The sequence below is a fragment of the Anas platyrhynchos genome, chromosome 12 (assembly GCF_047663525.1).
Source record: "Anas platyrhynchos isolate ZD024472 breed Pekin duck chromosome 12, IASCAAS_PekinDuck_T2T, whole genome shotgun sequence".
Classification (NCBI taxonomy): Eukaryota; Metazoa; Chordata; class Aves; order Anseriformes; family Anatidae; genus Anas; species Anas platyrhynchos.
Window position 1 is genome coordinate 5,939,931 of NC_092598.1, and position 15,497 is coordinate 5,955,427.

General features: G+C 46.8%; 2 protein-coding genes across 11 annotated transcripts in view; one reads left to right on the forward strand and one right to left on the reverse strand.

Moving 5' to 3' along the window:
* Positions 1 to 1,047: 1,047 nt before the first annotated feature.
* Positions 1,048 to 6,857, reverse strand: LOC140003533 (uncharacterized). The gene is made up of 3 exons (XM_072043996.1): positions 6,840 to 6,857; positions 5,946 to 6,708; positions 1,048 to 4,266 (listed from the first exon to the last, which is right to left on the reverse strand). Exons 1-3 carry the CDS (start codon positions 6,855 to 6,857, stop codon positions 3,959 to 3,961), a joined length of 1,089 nt encoding a protein of 362 aa, XP_071900097.1. The 3' UTR covers positions 1,048 to 3,958.
* Positions 6,694 to 15,497, forward strand: part of MAF (MAF bZIP transcription factor) — a 177,164-nt gene continuing 168,360 nt past the window's right edge. For 9 of the 10 annotated variants that reach the window (XR_005268829.2, XR_005268830.2, XR_005268831.2 and 6 more), the window contains exon 1: positions 6,694 to 8,616. Coding sequence is in view for 6 of the 10 variants with exons in the window: in XM_038185414.2 (XP_038041342.1) it covers positions 7,526 to 8,616 (1,091 nt within the window). In the remaining 4 variants the exon portion in view is untranslated. Of the gene's footprint in view, positions 8,617 to 11,477; positions 12,393 to 15,497 lie in introns of those variants that run through there. The other variant, XM_038185417.2, reaches the window with a different exon arrangement.

A 15,497-nucleotide genomic window follows, 5' to 3' on the forward strand; every position in this document is an offset into this window, starting at 1 on the left:
TTAGAAAGCTACAGCTCCCATTTGCTGGCACCCACACTGTTTTCACATAGATTTTCTGACAGATGCTGCTCTGTCTCCATAGTCAAGACGACAGCTCCAGCCGCCAAGCTCCTGACACAGAAATCAGACCTGGCGTCCTTCACCAGAGGTGGAGTGTGGCTGTTGGACCTGGGGAACGAGTGGAGAGCTAGTTCACCTGGGCCGGAGAGGGCAGGAGATATAATCAACTGGGCCCATTATGGCTGGACTGGCTGGGAAGGGGGAAACACCCCCGTCCCCCCAGTTTCTGCCCATGATTAAGCCTCAGCTCCTGCCAGTTCAGCTGGCAGAGGTGTTGGCTCCAGAACTGTCTCATATTCATTGACACCTCCTCCTGCCAAAACCCTGTGAGTAATGCTCAGAAGATAAGCAGGTTAGGCCAGATTCAGTCGGATAATTAGAGGTTGGAGGTAACGTAAGATCCTTACATGCTCTTGTACGTACAGCTCATCTGGGGTTTTGATTTACAGCGCGTTGCGCTCGCAGCCACCTTTCATCCGACAGCTCTCATCATGTCTGAGGCATCCTCGCTGTGCGGGTGCCTGCTTCAGGGATGGATGGGCAGAGGTCTAAGGGAGGTGTGCCGGGCTCTTGGCTCCCTTCTGCACCTGTACTGAGGTCCTTAGCCCGGGTTCTACCTGTGTTTTAAGGCTCTCTCATCATTGCAGTGCCACTAAGCCCCTTCAACCTGCTCTCTCTCCTTGCACCACAGCTGATTCCATCAGCAGAACCCGAGCACACAGCGGGGGAAACACTTGGCACTGGCAAATCACAGATTTGTTTAAAATTTACTGACGTTCAGAACTTTTAATAAAGACTACCTCAACCTTCACAGTAGCACACCAAAATGTAATGCCAGAATCATGCCCTCTTCACCACTAACTGGCAGTTGGCTTTAGGAAAGAGAGAGCACGTAAAACTCAGTTATTTTTTTCATGCTGCCACTGCGACTGTTCCTTGCTGCTGAAACTTAATGCAGAACAGAAGGGAAAAAGGCAGCAATGATTTTCAGAGCTAAAATAGATACAAACACATCGTGCGTATCGCAGGACAGTGCCAGGACAGCTCGGTGATATAACTGCATTATTCTCCTCCCTTAACTAATGCTAGTTTTCTGTTTCTATAGAGTTTTCAGATTAATCTGTGCACTAGATTTTACCAGATCCTCTATTTGCTCACTTCAGCTAATTTCAGAGCAAACACCACATTGTATAACTGAACATGCTCATTCAAGTTATAAATGATAAATTCCACCATAAAGCTTGATAAAAATCTTTATTGCAATTTCAGTTTTTATATCTTTTAGACAAATAGATTTTTGGCATCAAAATGCCTTTATTGATTTTTACATTGAGGCAAAGCCATTCATGAGAATTAGCAAAGTAGGACATGCATCATAAAGCAGGCACAACACAAACCTCATGGCACCAACCTTTAGACACCTCTCACAGAACCGCTCGCAGCTTCTCTGTTGCACCTCTGAGATGTCTTCCCTTCAGAGAGAGAAATTCTTTCCGGATCATATGAAGTTATTCAGCATGTTTCTAGTATTTTACAAACATTATAAGCAAGCAATGAAAATAGTCTGATTTCTGAAAAGCAGTCCCTTCCCTCTGACACAGGGCAAGCTCAGGCACTCAGGTGTAGCACCCGTGCTGCATCTTTCCACACAGTGACTGCTGAAAGGAATAAAATCAGAGTAGTTGCTAACGTCTCACAATTTCTAGAGTTAAAACACTGAGATGCTACACAAAACCCACCAAGATGTGTGTTTAAGTGTGCCTTTTTAAACTATTTTTTTTTCTACTTAGCAACAGAAATTTTAAATACAATAGAGGTACTGTATTCAGGGTCTGTGCAGGCTGGCCAAATACGATTCTTTATAGAAAAATAAACCATTTTTGTCCCCTTTTGCACAGTTTTAAGAGATCTTCAAAGGTGGCAAGCCTGATGGATTCAGCAACACTAATGCAAAACTGGAAAGAGAACAGAGAGTAAAAGCAAGTTTCATTAGCAGAGAGAGTTCTACATAAAATATACTGGAGCTGCTGGTGGAGAGAAAGAGGCAGCCAAGATGTTCAGCTGCAAGTGGAGTCCAATTTGATGCTCAGCATGAGTTTAAAAGGAAGATTTTCTCAGCCTTAAAATAAAAGAGCACTATCAGAGGCGTATGGGGCAGAAAACTGTAGTCACGGAAATGGATTGTACCAGGCTTGGGAAAAGTGAGAGCGGCAAGAGGAGCTCATTTTGCTGTGATACTTTTACAGACATGCTCATCTGAACACTCCCAGGAGGACTTGCTCTATGCGTCCAAACCAAATATACATGCATGTTAGCACATGGTTTGTATCACAATGATAAAGCCTGAGTGTGAAGGAGATCCATCCCAAGTTAACTGGGAATTTTGTCTTTAACTTTGGGGGAGCAGACCTTATTTCCTGCCATCGGATCTGCTGCTGTCTTTCATTCTTCGTAGCACCAGCCCTTTGACATAAACAAATTGCTAACATCGAGGACCCGATCCTGCTTCCCCTGAAATCAATAGAAGTTTTGTCACTCGTTTCAATGGGATCAAGGATTCAATCCTGCAGTTCTCAAAGTCAATAGGGTTGGGGTTTTCTTTGCATAAGTAGGGTTGCATTAATACTGCAGGATGGGCCTAAATTATATTGATTATTGGAATTTGAAGCCCAAGCATAAAAACAGGATTAAGGAAATGAAATAAATTTTTCAAAATGTGACTTTAGAGCACCATGCACCCATGGTGTGCAGCAGGTCCACGGGAACTCAGCCGGAGCAAGGCTGCAGTGGCGAAGCCTCAGCCAGCCACGTCCGTCGGGAAGCACTGGGGGGGACAGGGAGAAGACAGCCACTGCAGGATCCTTTTTCATCTGCTCCTTCTGAAGTAACCCTTTGAGTCACTAATTCTTCATTAAAAATAAGCAAAGCATCGACAGAAAAAAAATTATTGTCATGAGTACACACGTATTAATCGATTCTGCTTCTTCTCTGCTGTTTCTTCTCCCTCTTCTCCGACACGGGGCTGTTATGTGTTTCTGCAACACGACTGGCAAATCAGAATTTATTGTACATATGCTTGTGCTCCACTTAATAAAAAATATACCTATATTTTCAGATAAACTTTGTTAGTAATTCATGAGGTAAGTGACTATTTATGCTAATAAGGGAGAAATATATTCTCAAGCATAATGCATTACATAAATTTGAATGCAAAATGTTCAATTATGAAGTAAATACAGGTAATGCAAATAGTAAATTACATCCAATAAAAATATATAAAGAATGTGTCTTCAAAGAGAGAGAGGCTTTTATTTGCGTCTGTGAGTTGTTTAAAGAGAAAAGAATTAATAAATACTGAATTACTATTATGATGATTTAGCTCATAATTCACCGATCCATAATGACTCCCAGTAATCAGACTGTTGTTTCAGATCCTCAAATATAAGGCAGGACTGTTTCCTCAGCAATTTTATCCCTACCAGATTATCTCGTCTGATTCTATTAATTCTCTCCCATAAATCTGCTAACAGTGATATGTGATTTACTTACCCTGTTAACTGATCTGAAGACTGTTAAAAGGATTTATCTAGCACTGCACCTAGGAGCAGTTTATGCCTTATCACTCTGTTACTCCAAAGAAGTCTTTCTGAAATCAATTTGGCCAGTTTCATAGTTAAATTTGGTGGACACTGCTTAGTTCTGCACCATAAAATAAGACACTAGGTAAACAAAAGGAGCAGCAACTGTACTTAATGTGTTGTTCTCGACATGTGTTTAAGTTATAACAAATTACACTCTGGGTCTGTATAACTCATAACCCGCACGTTCGCCTCTGCTAAATCTTCTGTGCTGGATACATACACACATGCACACACACGCACGCTTCAGCGATGAAAGTTCATGCATATGCTGCTGGCGTGCTCGTCCCAGTGCAGCGCGATTCGAGTGAATTTGGAGTTAATGTTTCACGTCCCCCTGCACGATTTGTCAGAAAAGTCTCCCGCAATAAATATACATTAGTTTGAAAGCTCCTGAAGCAGGTCAGCAGCAAGCTGCGAGCAGGCAGGGCTCCACATCGCGTTGTCGAGCAGAGATGCTGGAAAACAAACTGGAGCAAGGGGCTACGAAAGGGACGCTGGAGTTTTCCCTCTGCTTGGATCAGGAACGAGCAGTGCTGGGAAAAGGGAGCAGTCTGGGGGAATTGGCCTGTGATAATTGTGGAAAAACCGAAGACTGAATAGCTCTAATTGAAATGAAAGTGTGCGATTGTTATGAAAGAAACACTGGTAATAGAGGACTGTAAATGTTTAGACACCCATTGTGAATAGCCAAATAATAAAGAAAAATAGTACTAAAATGAGAATTATATAGTGGAGAGAGGAGAATGTTGCTTCTGAAGGTTATCCAAAAATTGCTAATAATCTTTTTTTCTCTGGTGTGCTGAGCAGCAGAGACATTTTGGTGCGGCAGCTCTGTGTAATAATCACACAAGAACAATATTGTACAACTAATAATTTTACTTGCTGTTCTGGTAGGTCAGAGCTCTGATTTAATTTGCAGCACTTGCTTACATTGGTATCAATTAACAGACGGTCCCCATTAGCTCACACAATTTCATACTCTTTGTCTCGAGTTCAGAGTTTACTCAGGAAATTTACTAGTTTGCAAATGTAGCACTTTGAATCCTCATGTCCAAATAAACTATTTTATGGGGCTGGAGCCATATTTCCACAGACATCTATCAAACAGGCAAGTGAAATACTACGATTGTATGTTCTGAAAAGCAATAACCTTTTCATTTAAAAATATTAGCACACATTTTATGCCCCTCATAGGTGAGCACGTTAAGTGATATACAGTACCACATTCATCTTCCTCAGGAAAAAAACAAATACGGGGAATTGGACTGTCCTGTGGGGATTTATGCTGCGAGCCTGGAAGTTTTGTTGATTCCTACGATGTGAAGAAATGGGAAAGCCAGCCGGAGCAGTTAAGTCGTATTAAGTATGTCACGAATATCAGCTGCAAGATAAACCCAGCAGATGTCCACGGCTCTCTGTGCGTGTGCATTGTGGGGCTGTGCAGAACTGTTTTAATTTTGTTAGCGACGTCGGTAGCGTTTTTTAACTTTACAGGATTGCCTCTGCAATCACTTCTAGATGTAGCTATCTTCCTAAATTTGCAGTATGCCCTACCTTTTTAACTGCCAGGAACAGTACACGCTGTATGACTTTCAGATGTTAGTACTGGCACTCGTACTGATAATGGCATAGTCAGAAGATGTTATCCATTCGTGAATCCACTAGCCAAGTATTATTTCCGAAGCAGAGATTCTTTGGCTATCGCAAATGATGATTTTCACAGTTGGTGAAAAATTACCCAGAGACTTGCCTGCACCTACAAAGTCATACCCCGTGCACGGTTATAAATAGCAAACTCGGAGGGGGAAGGGACCGGGCAAGGGGAGAAGGGAGGATTTGAAGTACAATGTTCAAGAAGCTGGTTTAATATATGACCAAGTGTCAGAAGTCAGGTTTCTGAGAATTACTTTTCAGATAAACAACTTTATAGCACCGCACTTAATCTTACTTACTAGAGACATCTCATTTATCACGGAATTACAAGTAACTTTAATTCTATCGATATTCCCATAAAGCCCGCTCGACAAAGCGAGCCTGGCAGCTCGGCAGGCTGCGGGCTTCCCCGGCCCAAGGGGGGCCAAGAAGGGACCCCAACCGAGCCGACCTGAGCCGGGCCGGGCCGGGCCAGCCCCGACGGCGGAGCCCCGACGGCACGGCACGGCACGGCACAGCTCGGCACGGCCCGGCACGGCTCGGCTCTGCTCCCGCGGCTCGGCGCCGGCCGGGGACGGCCTCGGCACTGACCTTTCGACGAGAGATGGCGCTGTCGAGGTTTGAACGGAGCCGCTCCGCCGCCGCTCGGCACCGCCGGGTGCAGCCCGCTCCGCGCTCGCACGGCTCCCCCCCCTCCAGCCCCGGCCGGGGGGCACCGGGAGGGGAGGCTAAAAAGAAGACAATTAGTTTCGCGATGTATTCCGTTAATTAGCCCGGCCAGGCCGGCCGAGCGCCGGCGGGAGCGGGGCTTGCAAACTTGCAGGGCTTTCGGACCTCTCTGCTGGGGACGGCCGGGGAACGATCGCTGCCGGCAGCAAGCGGCAGACCCAGGGGGGAGCCGCCGCGGGGGGGCGGCCCGGGGGTCTCGGTACCGGCACCAGGTAGCGGCTGGAGCCCGGCTGAGCCCGGCAGCACCGCCGAGCCCCGCGGAGCCCCCCGGAGCAGCCCCCTCCCTCGGGCCGTCCCCGCACGCCCCCGGGCCAAGTCCCCCGGTGCCCTCGGGTGCCCGGCCGGCCAGGAGCACCCGAGGGCTCCGCACCCCGGGGCAGAGCAGGACAGAACAGGACAAAGCAGGACAGAGCAGGACAAAGCAGGACAAAGCAAGGCAGCGCGGAGCGGAGCGGAGCGGAGCCGGGCGGGCACCCGACGGCGCGTCCCGGCGGGAGGAGCGGCCCCAGCCCGGTGCCCGGTCCCCGGTGAACGGGGCGGGCAGGAAGGGGTTACGGCGCTCCCAGCTGACAGTCAGCTGATTGCGCCCTGATTGACAGCCCCGAAAAGTTTCCTTGTTTCTATACTATTATGCTAATGCCGGCGGCTGCAGGCAGCCCATTGGGCCGCCCGCCCAGCCAATTTGCCATTCGGAGGCTGACGTCAGGAGCGCTATAAAACTCTGCAATGCTTTTAAACTCTCCTGCTGGATGAAACCTTTAAAATATTTTTCATCTTCTTGCCGTAGCTTTGGGGTTGAGTTGTGTTTTTTTTTTTTTTTTTCTCTCTCTCTCCTTTTTTTTTTTTTTTATGATTGTTATTATTTTGGTTGCGATATCGACTTTGATTTTTTTTTTGTCTTCGGTCTCTTCTCCCTCCTCCTTTCCCCGATGAACCTCTCTCCTCGCTTTGCACTTTGCATGAGAAAGCCCAGAGGAAAGGCACCATGAAGTGTTAAAAATAACCAAACTGAACCTAAAAAAAAAAAAAAAAAGAAAAGAGATTTACTCGCAACAACACCAGCTAACACTTCCAGCTGCAGTTTGCAAGCTGCAAAAAGAGAGAGAGGAGAGAGAGAGAGAGGAGGAAAAAAAAAAAAAAACCTTTATGCAAAAGGCGAATAGCGAGAGCCCCTCGCTCTGATGCATCAGCAGCAGCGGAGACTCTGCAAGGGATAACGCGGAGCCGGAGCGAGAGCGGCCGGGGCGGAGCGGAGCGGAGCCGGAGCCGAGGCTGCGGCGAGAGGCAGCGGCAGGAGGAGCGGTGCGGAGGGGTGCGGAGCGGTGCGGAGCGGTGCGGAGCGGAGCTCGCCCGGCAGCAAGCTGGCTCACCCGGCGGCAACTCAGAGCAGTCCCCTCGCTCCCGGAGCGCACCCTTTCTGGAGGACTGTCAGCAGCAAAAGGATGGCATCAGAACTGGCAATGAGCGGCTCCGACCTGCCCACCAGTCCCCTGGCCATGGAATATGTTAATGACTTCGATCTGATGAAGTTTGAAGTGAAAAAGGAGCCGGTGGAGACCGACCGCATTATCAGCCAGTGCGGCCGCTTGATCGCCGGGGGCTCGCTCTCCTCCACCCCGATGAGCACGCCCTGCAGCTCGGTGCCCCCGTCCCCCAGCTTCTCGGCGCCCAGCCCCGGCTCCGGCAGCGACCAGAAGGGCCACCTGGAAGACTACTACTGGATGACGGGCTACCCGCAGCAGCTCAACCCCGAGGCGCTGGGCTTCAGCCCGGAGGACGCGGTGGAGGCGCTCATCAACAGCAGCCACCACCCGCTGCCCGGCGCCTTCGATGGCTATGCTAGAGGGCAGCAGCTGGCCGCGGCCGCCGGCTCCGGGGGCTCGGGGCCGGCCGAGGAGATGGGCTCGGCGGCCGCCGTGGTGTCGGCGGTGATCGCCGCGGCGGCGGCGCAGGGCGGCGCGCCCCACTACCACCACCACCACCACCACCACCCGCACCACGGCGCCGGGGGGCACCCCCACGGCGCGGCGCCGGGCAGCGCGCCGCCTTCCTCCTCCTCCTCCTCCTCCTCCTCCTCGTCGTCGTCGGCCGCCGGCTCCGGAGGCGGCGGCGGCGGCGGCGGCGGCGGCGGCGGGGGCGCCGGGGGGCTGCACCACCCGCACCACGGCGGAGGCGGCCTGCACTTCGACGACCGCTTCTCGGACGAGCAGCTGGTCACCATGTCCGTGCGGGAGCTCAACCGGCAGCTGCGGGGCGTCAGCAAGGAAGAGGTGATCCGGCTGAAGCAGAAGAGGAGGACCCTCAAAAACAGGGGCTATGCCCAGTCCTGCCGCTTCAAGAGGGTCCAGCAGCGGCACGTCCTGGAGTCGGAGAAGAACCAGCTGCTGCAGCAAGTGGAGCACCTAAAGCAGGAGATCTCCAGGCTGGTCCGGGAGAGGGACGCCTACAAGGAAAAGTACGAGAAGCTGGTCAGCAATGGCTTCAGAGAAAACGGATCCAGCAGCGACAACCCTTCCTCTCCAGAGTTTTTCATGTGAGTGCCCACAGCCTTGCCACCTTAACTAAAAGTTCTCCGTGTGAGTTGTTGTTGGGGGCTTTGCTAGAGCGACAACCCAGCTTGCCACCTCGTGTCACTTTTTCTTTTTTTTTTGTTTTTAAACTCAAAACGATTTTAAAACCAAGTTGGTTTTGGGTTGATTTTTTTTTTTTAAGGTGGGCTGGCTCCGTGTTGGCCGACCTAAAGTTCTACATGAGTTTCTTTTCTGTTTATTATTATTATTTTTATTTTTTTTTGTGGGGGCTTGCTGTTGTTTTTTTTTTTTTTTTTTAAATTTAAAAGATCCAACTCACCACCAACTCAGTTCTTCATATGAAGCTTGCTCTTCTTTGAAACCTGCCATCCACATTATATATATATTTTTAAGTTCATGAGTTTTTTTTTCTTTTGAGCTTGCTGTGTCCAAAAGAGTCAGATTTTTTTTTGCCATCCTGAGTTCTTCATATGAGATTTGAGCTTTGCGAAAAGTAAATAATAAAAAAAAAAAACACAAAAAAAAAACAAACAAAAAAAACATAAAACAAAAAAAATACACAAAAAAATACAAAAACAATGTGAAATTTTTAGACTCCAGCTTGCTGAGTTCCATCAGTTTTTAGCGTTGTTGTGCAAAACTAGAGATATACCTAGATCAACCTGCCAAAATCAAGCCTGCATCAACCTTCGGTGTGTTCATGTGAGTTTTGGCCTTAATCTGCCAAACGTGAGACTTTAGTCTGCCATTAGAATCCCATACTCATCTCATGCATTACGCTTGCTATTTTGTCTTAGCAACAATGAACTATAACTGTTTCAAAAGACTATGAAAAAGAGACATTATATTAATAAAAAACCCTGCATGCTGGTCATGTATGGTATAATTATTTTTTTTTCTTTTGCTTGGAAATGGACTTTTGGAGACTATTATGGCATGGCATTCATCCTTTTGTTTTATTGCCTCATCACTTTTTTGGGTTGAAAGCAAAAAAGTGCAACCTTTGATCTTCCTCCTCCTCTTCCTCCCCATTAAAGTTTGCATCTGCTCTAAAACTGCTTTGAGTTATTCAAAACTTCAGACTTCCTTTTAAATGCACTGAAGCATTCCCTCTTAAAAAAACATGCCAGAATGGATTTTGATAATGTGGCAGAAAAAAAAAAAAAGATAAAAAAAAAAGATAAAAAATACAAAAAGAACTTTGGGAAGATGTTCAAAAGCAAAATTCACATCCCATTTGGGGGGAACATTGAAACCATGCTGTTGCCTAAAACAGTCACACAAATAATCTTAAGTGATCTGCCCCATCCCTCTTTCTCTCTCTCTCTCTATTTTTTTTTTCCTTTTGCATTTGGTCATGGTCAAATGTGGAATGCTCTGGGTTCCTAGTATATAATTTAATTCTAGTTTCTGTCATCTGTTAGCCCAGTTAAAATGTATGCTACAGATAAAGGAATGTTATAGATAAATTCGAAAGAGTTAGGTCTGTTTAGATGTAGATTTTTTTTTTTAAAGATTGATGCACTAAATTGTTTACTGTCGTGATGTAAAGGGGGGTAGAATTTGCAACGGGACTGTTTTAAAAAGTAGTTTATGCAGCATGTGCTTGCAACTTAAATATAAGTTGGGTATATGTAGTCCTTGCTATACCACTGACTGTATTTGAAAACCAAAGTATTAAAAGGGGGAGGCACCCCTGTTTATATCTATAGGGGTATTTTACATTCAAAATGTATGGATTTTTTTTTTTTTCAAAATTGAAGTATTTGGGACTGAATTGCACTAAGATATAACCTGCAAGCATATAATACAAAAAAAAATTACAAACCTGTTTAGAACGCTAATACAATTTATGCAGTTATAAAGATGGCATTACTGCACAGTTTTAAAATGATGCAGATTTTTTTACAGTTGTATTGTGGTGCAGAACTGGATTTTCTGTAACTTCAAAAATTCCACAGTTTTAAAGGCAATAATCAGCAAATTTTATTTTCAGGGACTGATATCCTGTCTTTTAAAAAAAATGGAAAGTAAATCTTACCACAATAAATATAAAAAAATCTTGTCAGTTACTTTTTCTTTTACATATTTTGCTGTGCAAAATTGTTTTATATCTTGAGTTACTAACTAACCACGTGTGATGTTCCTATGTGCTTTTCTTTCATTTTCAACTCTATGGTTATATCAAAAGAGAGAATAATCTACAATAATAAACTGCATTTTTTTGATTCTGTACTCAGTTTCTTAGTGTGTAGTTTAAAGTTCAATAACTCCGACAGCAGTACTTCAGCGTACTGCATGGCAAAGGGGTGATGCTGATACCAGAGCTGGACTCGATAAGGGAAATGAGGGAAGAAGGAAAAGGATAGCTTTGTGGAAAATGGAAAATTGTCACCCACTATAAATCAGTTATCTTTCAGGTAGATGAAAAACGTGAGCTTTCAGGTGCGTCCTCTGACTTCTCAGTACCGCAGTGACCCCGGTTTCAGTGACTCATATCATCCCACCAGGTTTTAGGAGATCTCAAAGGGGAGGTCTGCTTCAAACCTGATGACATGATATGGCCCTGTATTTTGATGGTTTTATGATGGAGTGAAGCGAAAGGGAAGACTTCACATCCTCTTATCATCTGATCCAAGCAAAGCGTGCCTGTCTCTAGCAAGAGATGACACCGCATCAGACTTGGCTTGTCACAGAGACACTTAATGTTAGATCGAAATATTTCTTGCCGTTTGGGTCCATGCCTCTTCCTTTTTTTTTGCTTTTCTTTGCTTTTGTCCCCAATTCTTCCTTTGATTGCCCTCTGGTTTTCTTTTTTTTCTTTTTTTTTCTTTTTTCTTTTTTTTTTTTTTTTTTGCTACAGGCCTTAGAAAGCCCAGAGCAAACCAAGGAGCAGAGAAAAATATTCAAAGGACTTCCTCCAACTTTTGAAAGTTATTTGCCCTAAACAATCAGCCCCAAAGGTTAACGTGCTAGAAATGTTAAGGTCTCCAAGCCCCTCTTCACTGCAGTTCTCCATGTCAAAGGGCATTTCGGCGTCGAAAGGCTCCTCAGACCCTCGACCCAGTTAGTTTACAGCGACCTTCCCGGAGAGCTTCCAGAGGAAGGAGGCAGGCTGTGCTCAGAGTCCTCTCCCACCCTCTGAATGGGATTAGCAGCCCAGTTTATTTGAAAAGCCTCTCCGAAGAATGCTCTGGCCTCTCTGGGACGATGGCTTTATCTCTAGACCCAGCCTCATAAACCCAGCATATAAATATATATTTAAAAATTCAATTTTATCCCCACCCCCCTCCTCCTGCTGTAGGTCCAACACCTTCCCAGCTTTAAAACCATCCCAGCTGGGTGCTGGTGGCACCGAAAGCAGAGGACCTGTTGCCGTTCCCCTACCCACGCCCCATCCCACGCTGGGTACTGGGGTCAGGATGCGACCCTGATGCCCCCTGAGCTGTGGGCGCTGCCTGTTGCTGGAATCCCACCTCCTCCCATCGGATGGACCCCGGTGGTGCCCGCCGGGGATGGCAGCAGGCGTGTTCCCCCCGGTTTGGCAGGCGGTGGCTGCGGTCCTCCCTGCCGCACCTCGCCCCTCCCCGGCGCCCGGGCAGCGCAGTGCCCTTTGGCATCTGACCTTCTGTTGCACCGGGGTTTGAGTAATGGTTCAAGCTCCAGATTCTGGTTAATTTGAGTTCCATTTTCTGGTTAATGTGTAAGCCGTGGGTAAACTGGTCGCTATTGGCTGAGCAGAGAATTATCTCCTCTCATAAAGACGGGTTTTATTTTTGATTTTCTTTAATTCCTTCTCCCACCTCCCCTGGCTGAGCCTTTGCTGATGCCCGTGTTTATTCACAGAGGGTCACTGAGAGGCTCAGCCGGGTGCTCTTTCTCACTGCCACCCTTTCAGAGAGCTCCTGGAGGAGCCCTGCTCTTTATGGGGACGGGGCAAAGGCAGCAGAGCCCTGAGCCCACCGGCAGTGGGACCCACTCCTGGTCCCCACACCACACTGCCAGCACGGGCTGACACTGGGCAAGGTTAGAAGCAGGCTCTAGAGTGTGAAGGGCGGTGGGAATCGCATGAGTAGCGCAGAGCCCTGCTGCCTCCCTCAAGTGTCTTCTTTCTCGGAGGAAAAAAAAAAAAAGCTGTTTGAACAGTGATAAGAGAAATCCTTCCTAGAAATAGACCGAGTGCAAAAGGGAAAATTCCCATCACACGCCCAACCTGAGAGGGAAGAGGAGGCTTGCCTCTCTCCGAGCTTCGCATTGTTATTACACCGTGTAATCTTTATTTGCAAATAAAAAAATAATGCAGCCTTCTCTAGGCTGCCTTTGAATTTTGGCCTGAAACTCACTAACTTCCCAAGTGAAGGGAGAGGAAAATGACAGCAGTAAGTTTTAATGTTCACTAAAGCAAAGCGACTTTTGGGGTTCTCTGTATGAATCATTGCAGGGGAGCGCCCACCTTTGCTGCAGGACTGCTTGCTGGGGACTAATTGGAACCGCTCTGCTCTGAATAACCCACATTCATTAATCACCCCTCGCTTGGCTCTGGCCTCGATCCTGCTCCCATTGAGCTCGAGGTAAACCCCCGGTGCTTTCCGAGGGGAGCAGGATCCCGCCATCCCCCTGCAGGTCCCTCCCGTGCCGAAGCAGGGGGAGCGCTGCCAGAGCCGGGGAACCGCATGTCAGGAGACGTGCGTGGTCTTAATCTCCCCATCACTAACAATGTCCCGCTTCTACCATAGTCCTGTGGTGCTTTCCCATTTATTAACTACATTACAAAGAACTTTCATGTGATCAGTGCTGGGAGATACGCGCACCGAGCGGCTCTTTGCTGGCCGTGAAATGGAGCGCAATACACTGCGGCCCCCTCCTCTCCACCCCACCTCGCCCTTAGGCTTTTTTATTATTATTTATTTATTTTAATTTTCCTAAAATGAATCAAGCCCCTCTGCCTAGCATCCAGGGCCCATGAGTATTTCCGTGTTGGTTGCTGCAGCATTTTCCCTGCCTGAGAAAAAACGTCATCCTGGCCTGCATCCGAAAATTAGAGAGCAGAAGGGAGGGAACCAGCCCGGTCACACCGGTGTATATTTATTTCTTCAGCAGGTGTACATTTATTTCTTCAACTGGTGTACATTTATTTCTTCAAATTTATTTCCTCACCACTGCCAGCAGGTGCGGTGTGAGAAGTGCCTGCTCACAGCAGAGCGCTGAGAGCTTCTATGTATTAGAAAGTCCTCTTTGCCCTTTTAAAACAACAAAAAAAATATGTGTGTGGACTCAAAATGCCATTTGAAAACTACTCCCCCCCCGCAAAACGTGGCAGCAAATTTTAAGTGTAAAAAATGAACTTTCCCAGCTCTTTTTTTCCTTTCCTTTCTGAAAGCTTCTGCGCAGCTGTTTCCTCTCCCTCCCTCCGTGTAGTGTGTAGGAAGTTCTCGATCTAGAATCATTCATAATTTTAATACCAATTTCTATTTGACATAATATACTAATATCAGATACAGAGTGTAGCTGCTTCCTGGATTTAGGGAGGAAATGATGCATATATCAGAATTATCTGCTCAGATGCCAGAACTACACTGGTGTCATTTCAGCATGTGCTGCATTGAAAGGAAATCCTCTATATTTATTACTCTGATCATCAGAGGAGCTAAATGGACCCTCTGTTTCTGACACCTGTTCAGATGGCCAAATTAAAAATTTCACGCAGGAAATAAAATAAATAAAAAAAAAAAGCTACACGGTTCAGTGTTGCGAATTCAGGTTTTTAATAAACTTTCCTCCATCCCGTTTCCAAAGTCACTGAGATCAGGTTGTGAGAGGCTGCCACGAGGCCTGGCCCTTCCAGGGGCAGCTATGGAGAGTGTGATTTATTTTGTTTGCTCAGCCGGGACAAAAAACAATCCTGTTTGTACACACACACACACTTGAGCAGTCCGTAGTCAAATGCTTCAGATATCTTGTTTTAAGTGTACGTCTCGGTATGAATAGCACGAGGTAGCACACCAGGACGTGGCAGAGGTGAGTGGCTGTTGAAAGAACCGGTCTTTTCGGGAGGGAGCAGAGCACTCGACCATTTCACACTTTTAACTCTCCTCTAATGAATTTTTGGGGCACAGCAGATCAAAATCAATAGATTAAAATACTGTACGCCGTGCTGCATTTAATTCTTGACTGCCTGAAATTGCGGGGGAGGACTGAGAATAACATTTGTCACTCTTCGAGGGCTGAGTGCATTCAGACTTGTGAGCTCCAAGCCAACACGATGCAAAAATAGTCCAGGATGTGACTTAAGTTTTCGAGTGAAAAGCAAAAGGCCAGGGATCGGTGAGGCTCTCTCTGGGCTGGCCGTGTATAAGGACAGAGATAGGCAGCCCCAGCTATCTGCCCCGCTATCAGGCTGACCCGGCACAGTGTGATAACGTCTTGGTGCCCCAATGCGAGACGCCTGTATCTTATCACTCTCCGAAATGATCATTTTCGTTCTATATTGCCACATTTGATTTTTATTTTTTTCCCCTTTCAAAGCCTAGCTTTTAAGGCAGTGCCATTTGCGATGCCGCAGAGAGGTGTGCAGGCCTGTGCTTGTGGTGCAGGGCTGGAGACTGCCCAGCCTCTCCTCTCGGTTGGAGTGAAGCCCTGTGGACTCAGTGACACGCTTTCCTTTGCTTTTTTTTCTCTCACATGCATCTCTGTGAGATGTCTTGCGTGGAGGGATTTGAAGCCAGAGCAGAAGTTTGCTAGAAGTGGTTTCCACGCAGGAAAAACAAAACAAAACAAAACAAAACAAAACAAAAAAAACAGATTAGCCAACAACCAACAAATTGAGCAGTGCCTTTGAGTTTCCAGCTGGGGTAGGGAATGGAGTGTCCCTGGTTGCCTCTTG

Bases quoted from the DNA above. Each gene is read 5' to 3' on its own strand.
- LOC140003533 (XM_072043996.1), bottom strand. The intron at 4,267-5,945 runs GTCAGTGCCGAG...CAATTATCACAG, and splicing joins GCGCCATCTCTCGTCGAAAG to GCCAATTCCCCCAGACTGCT.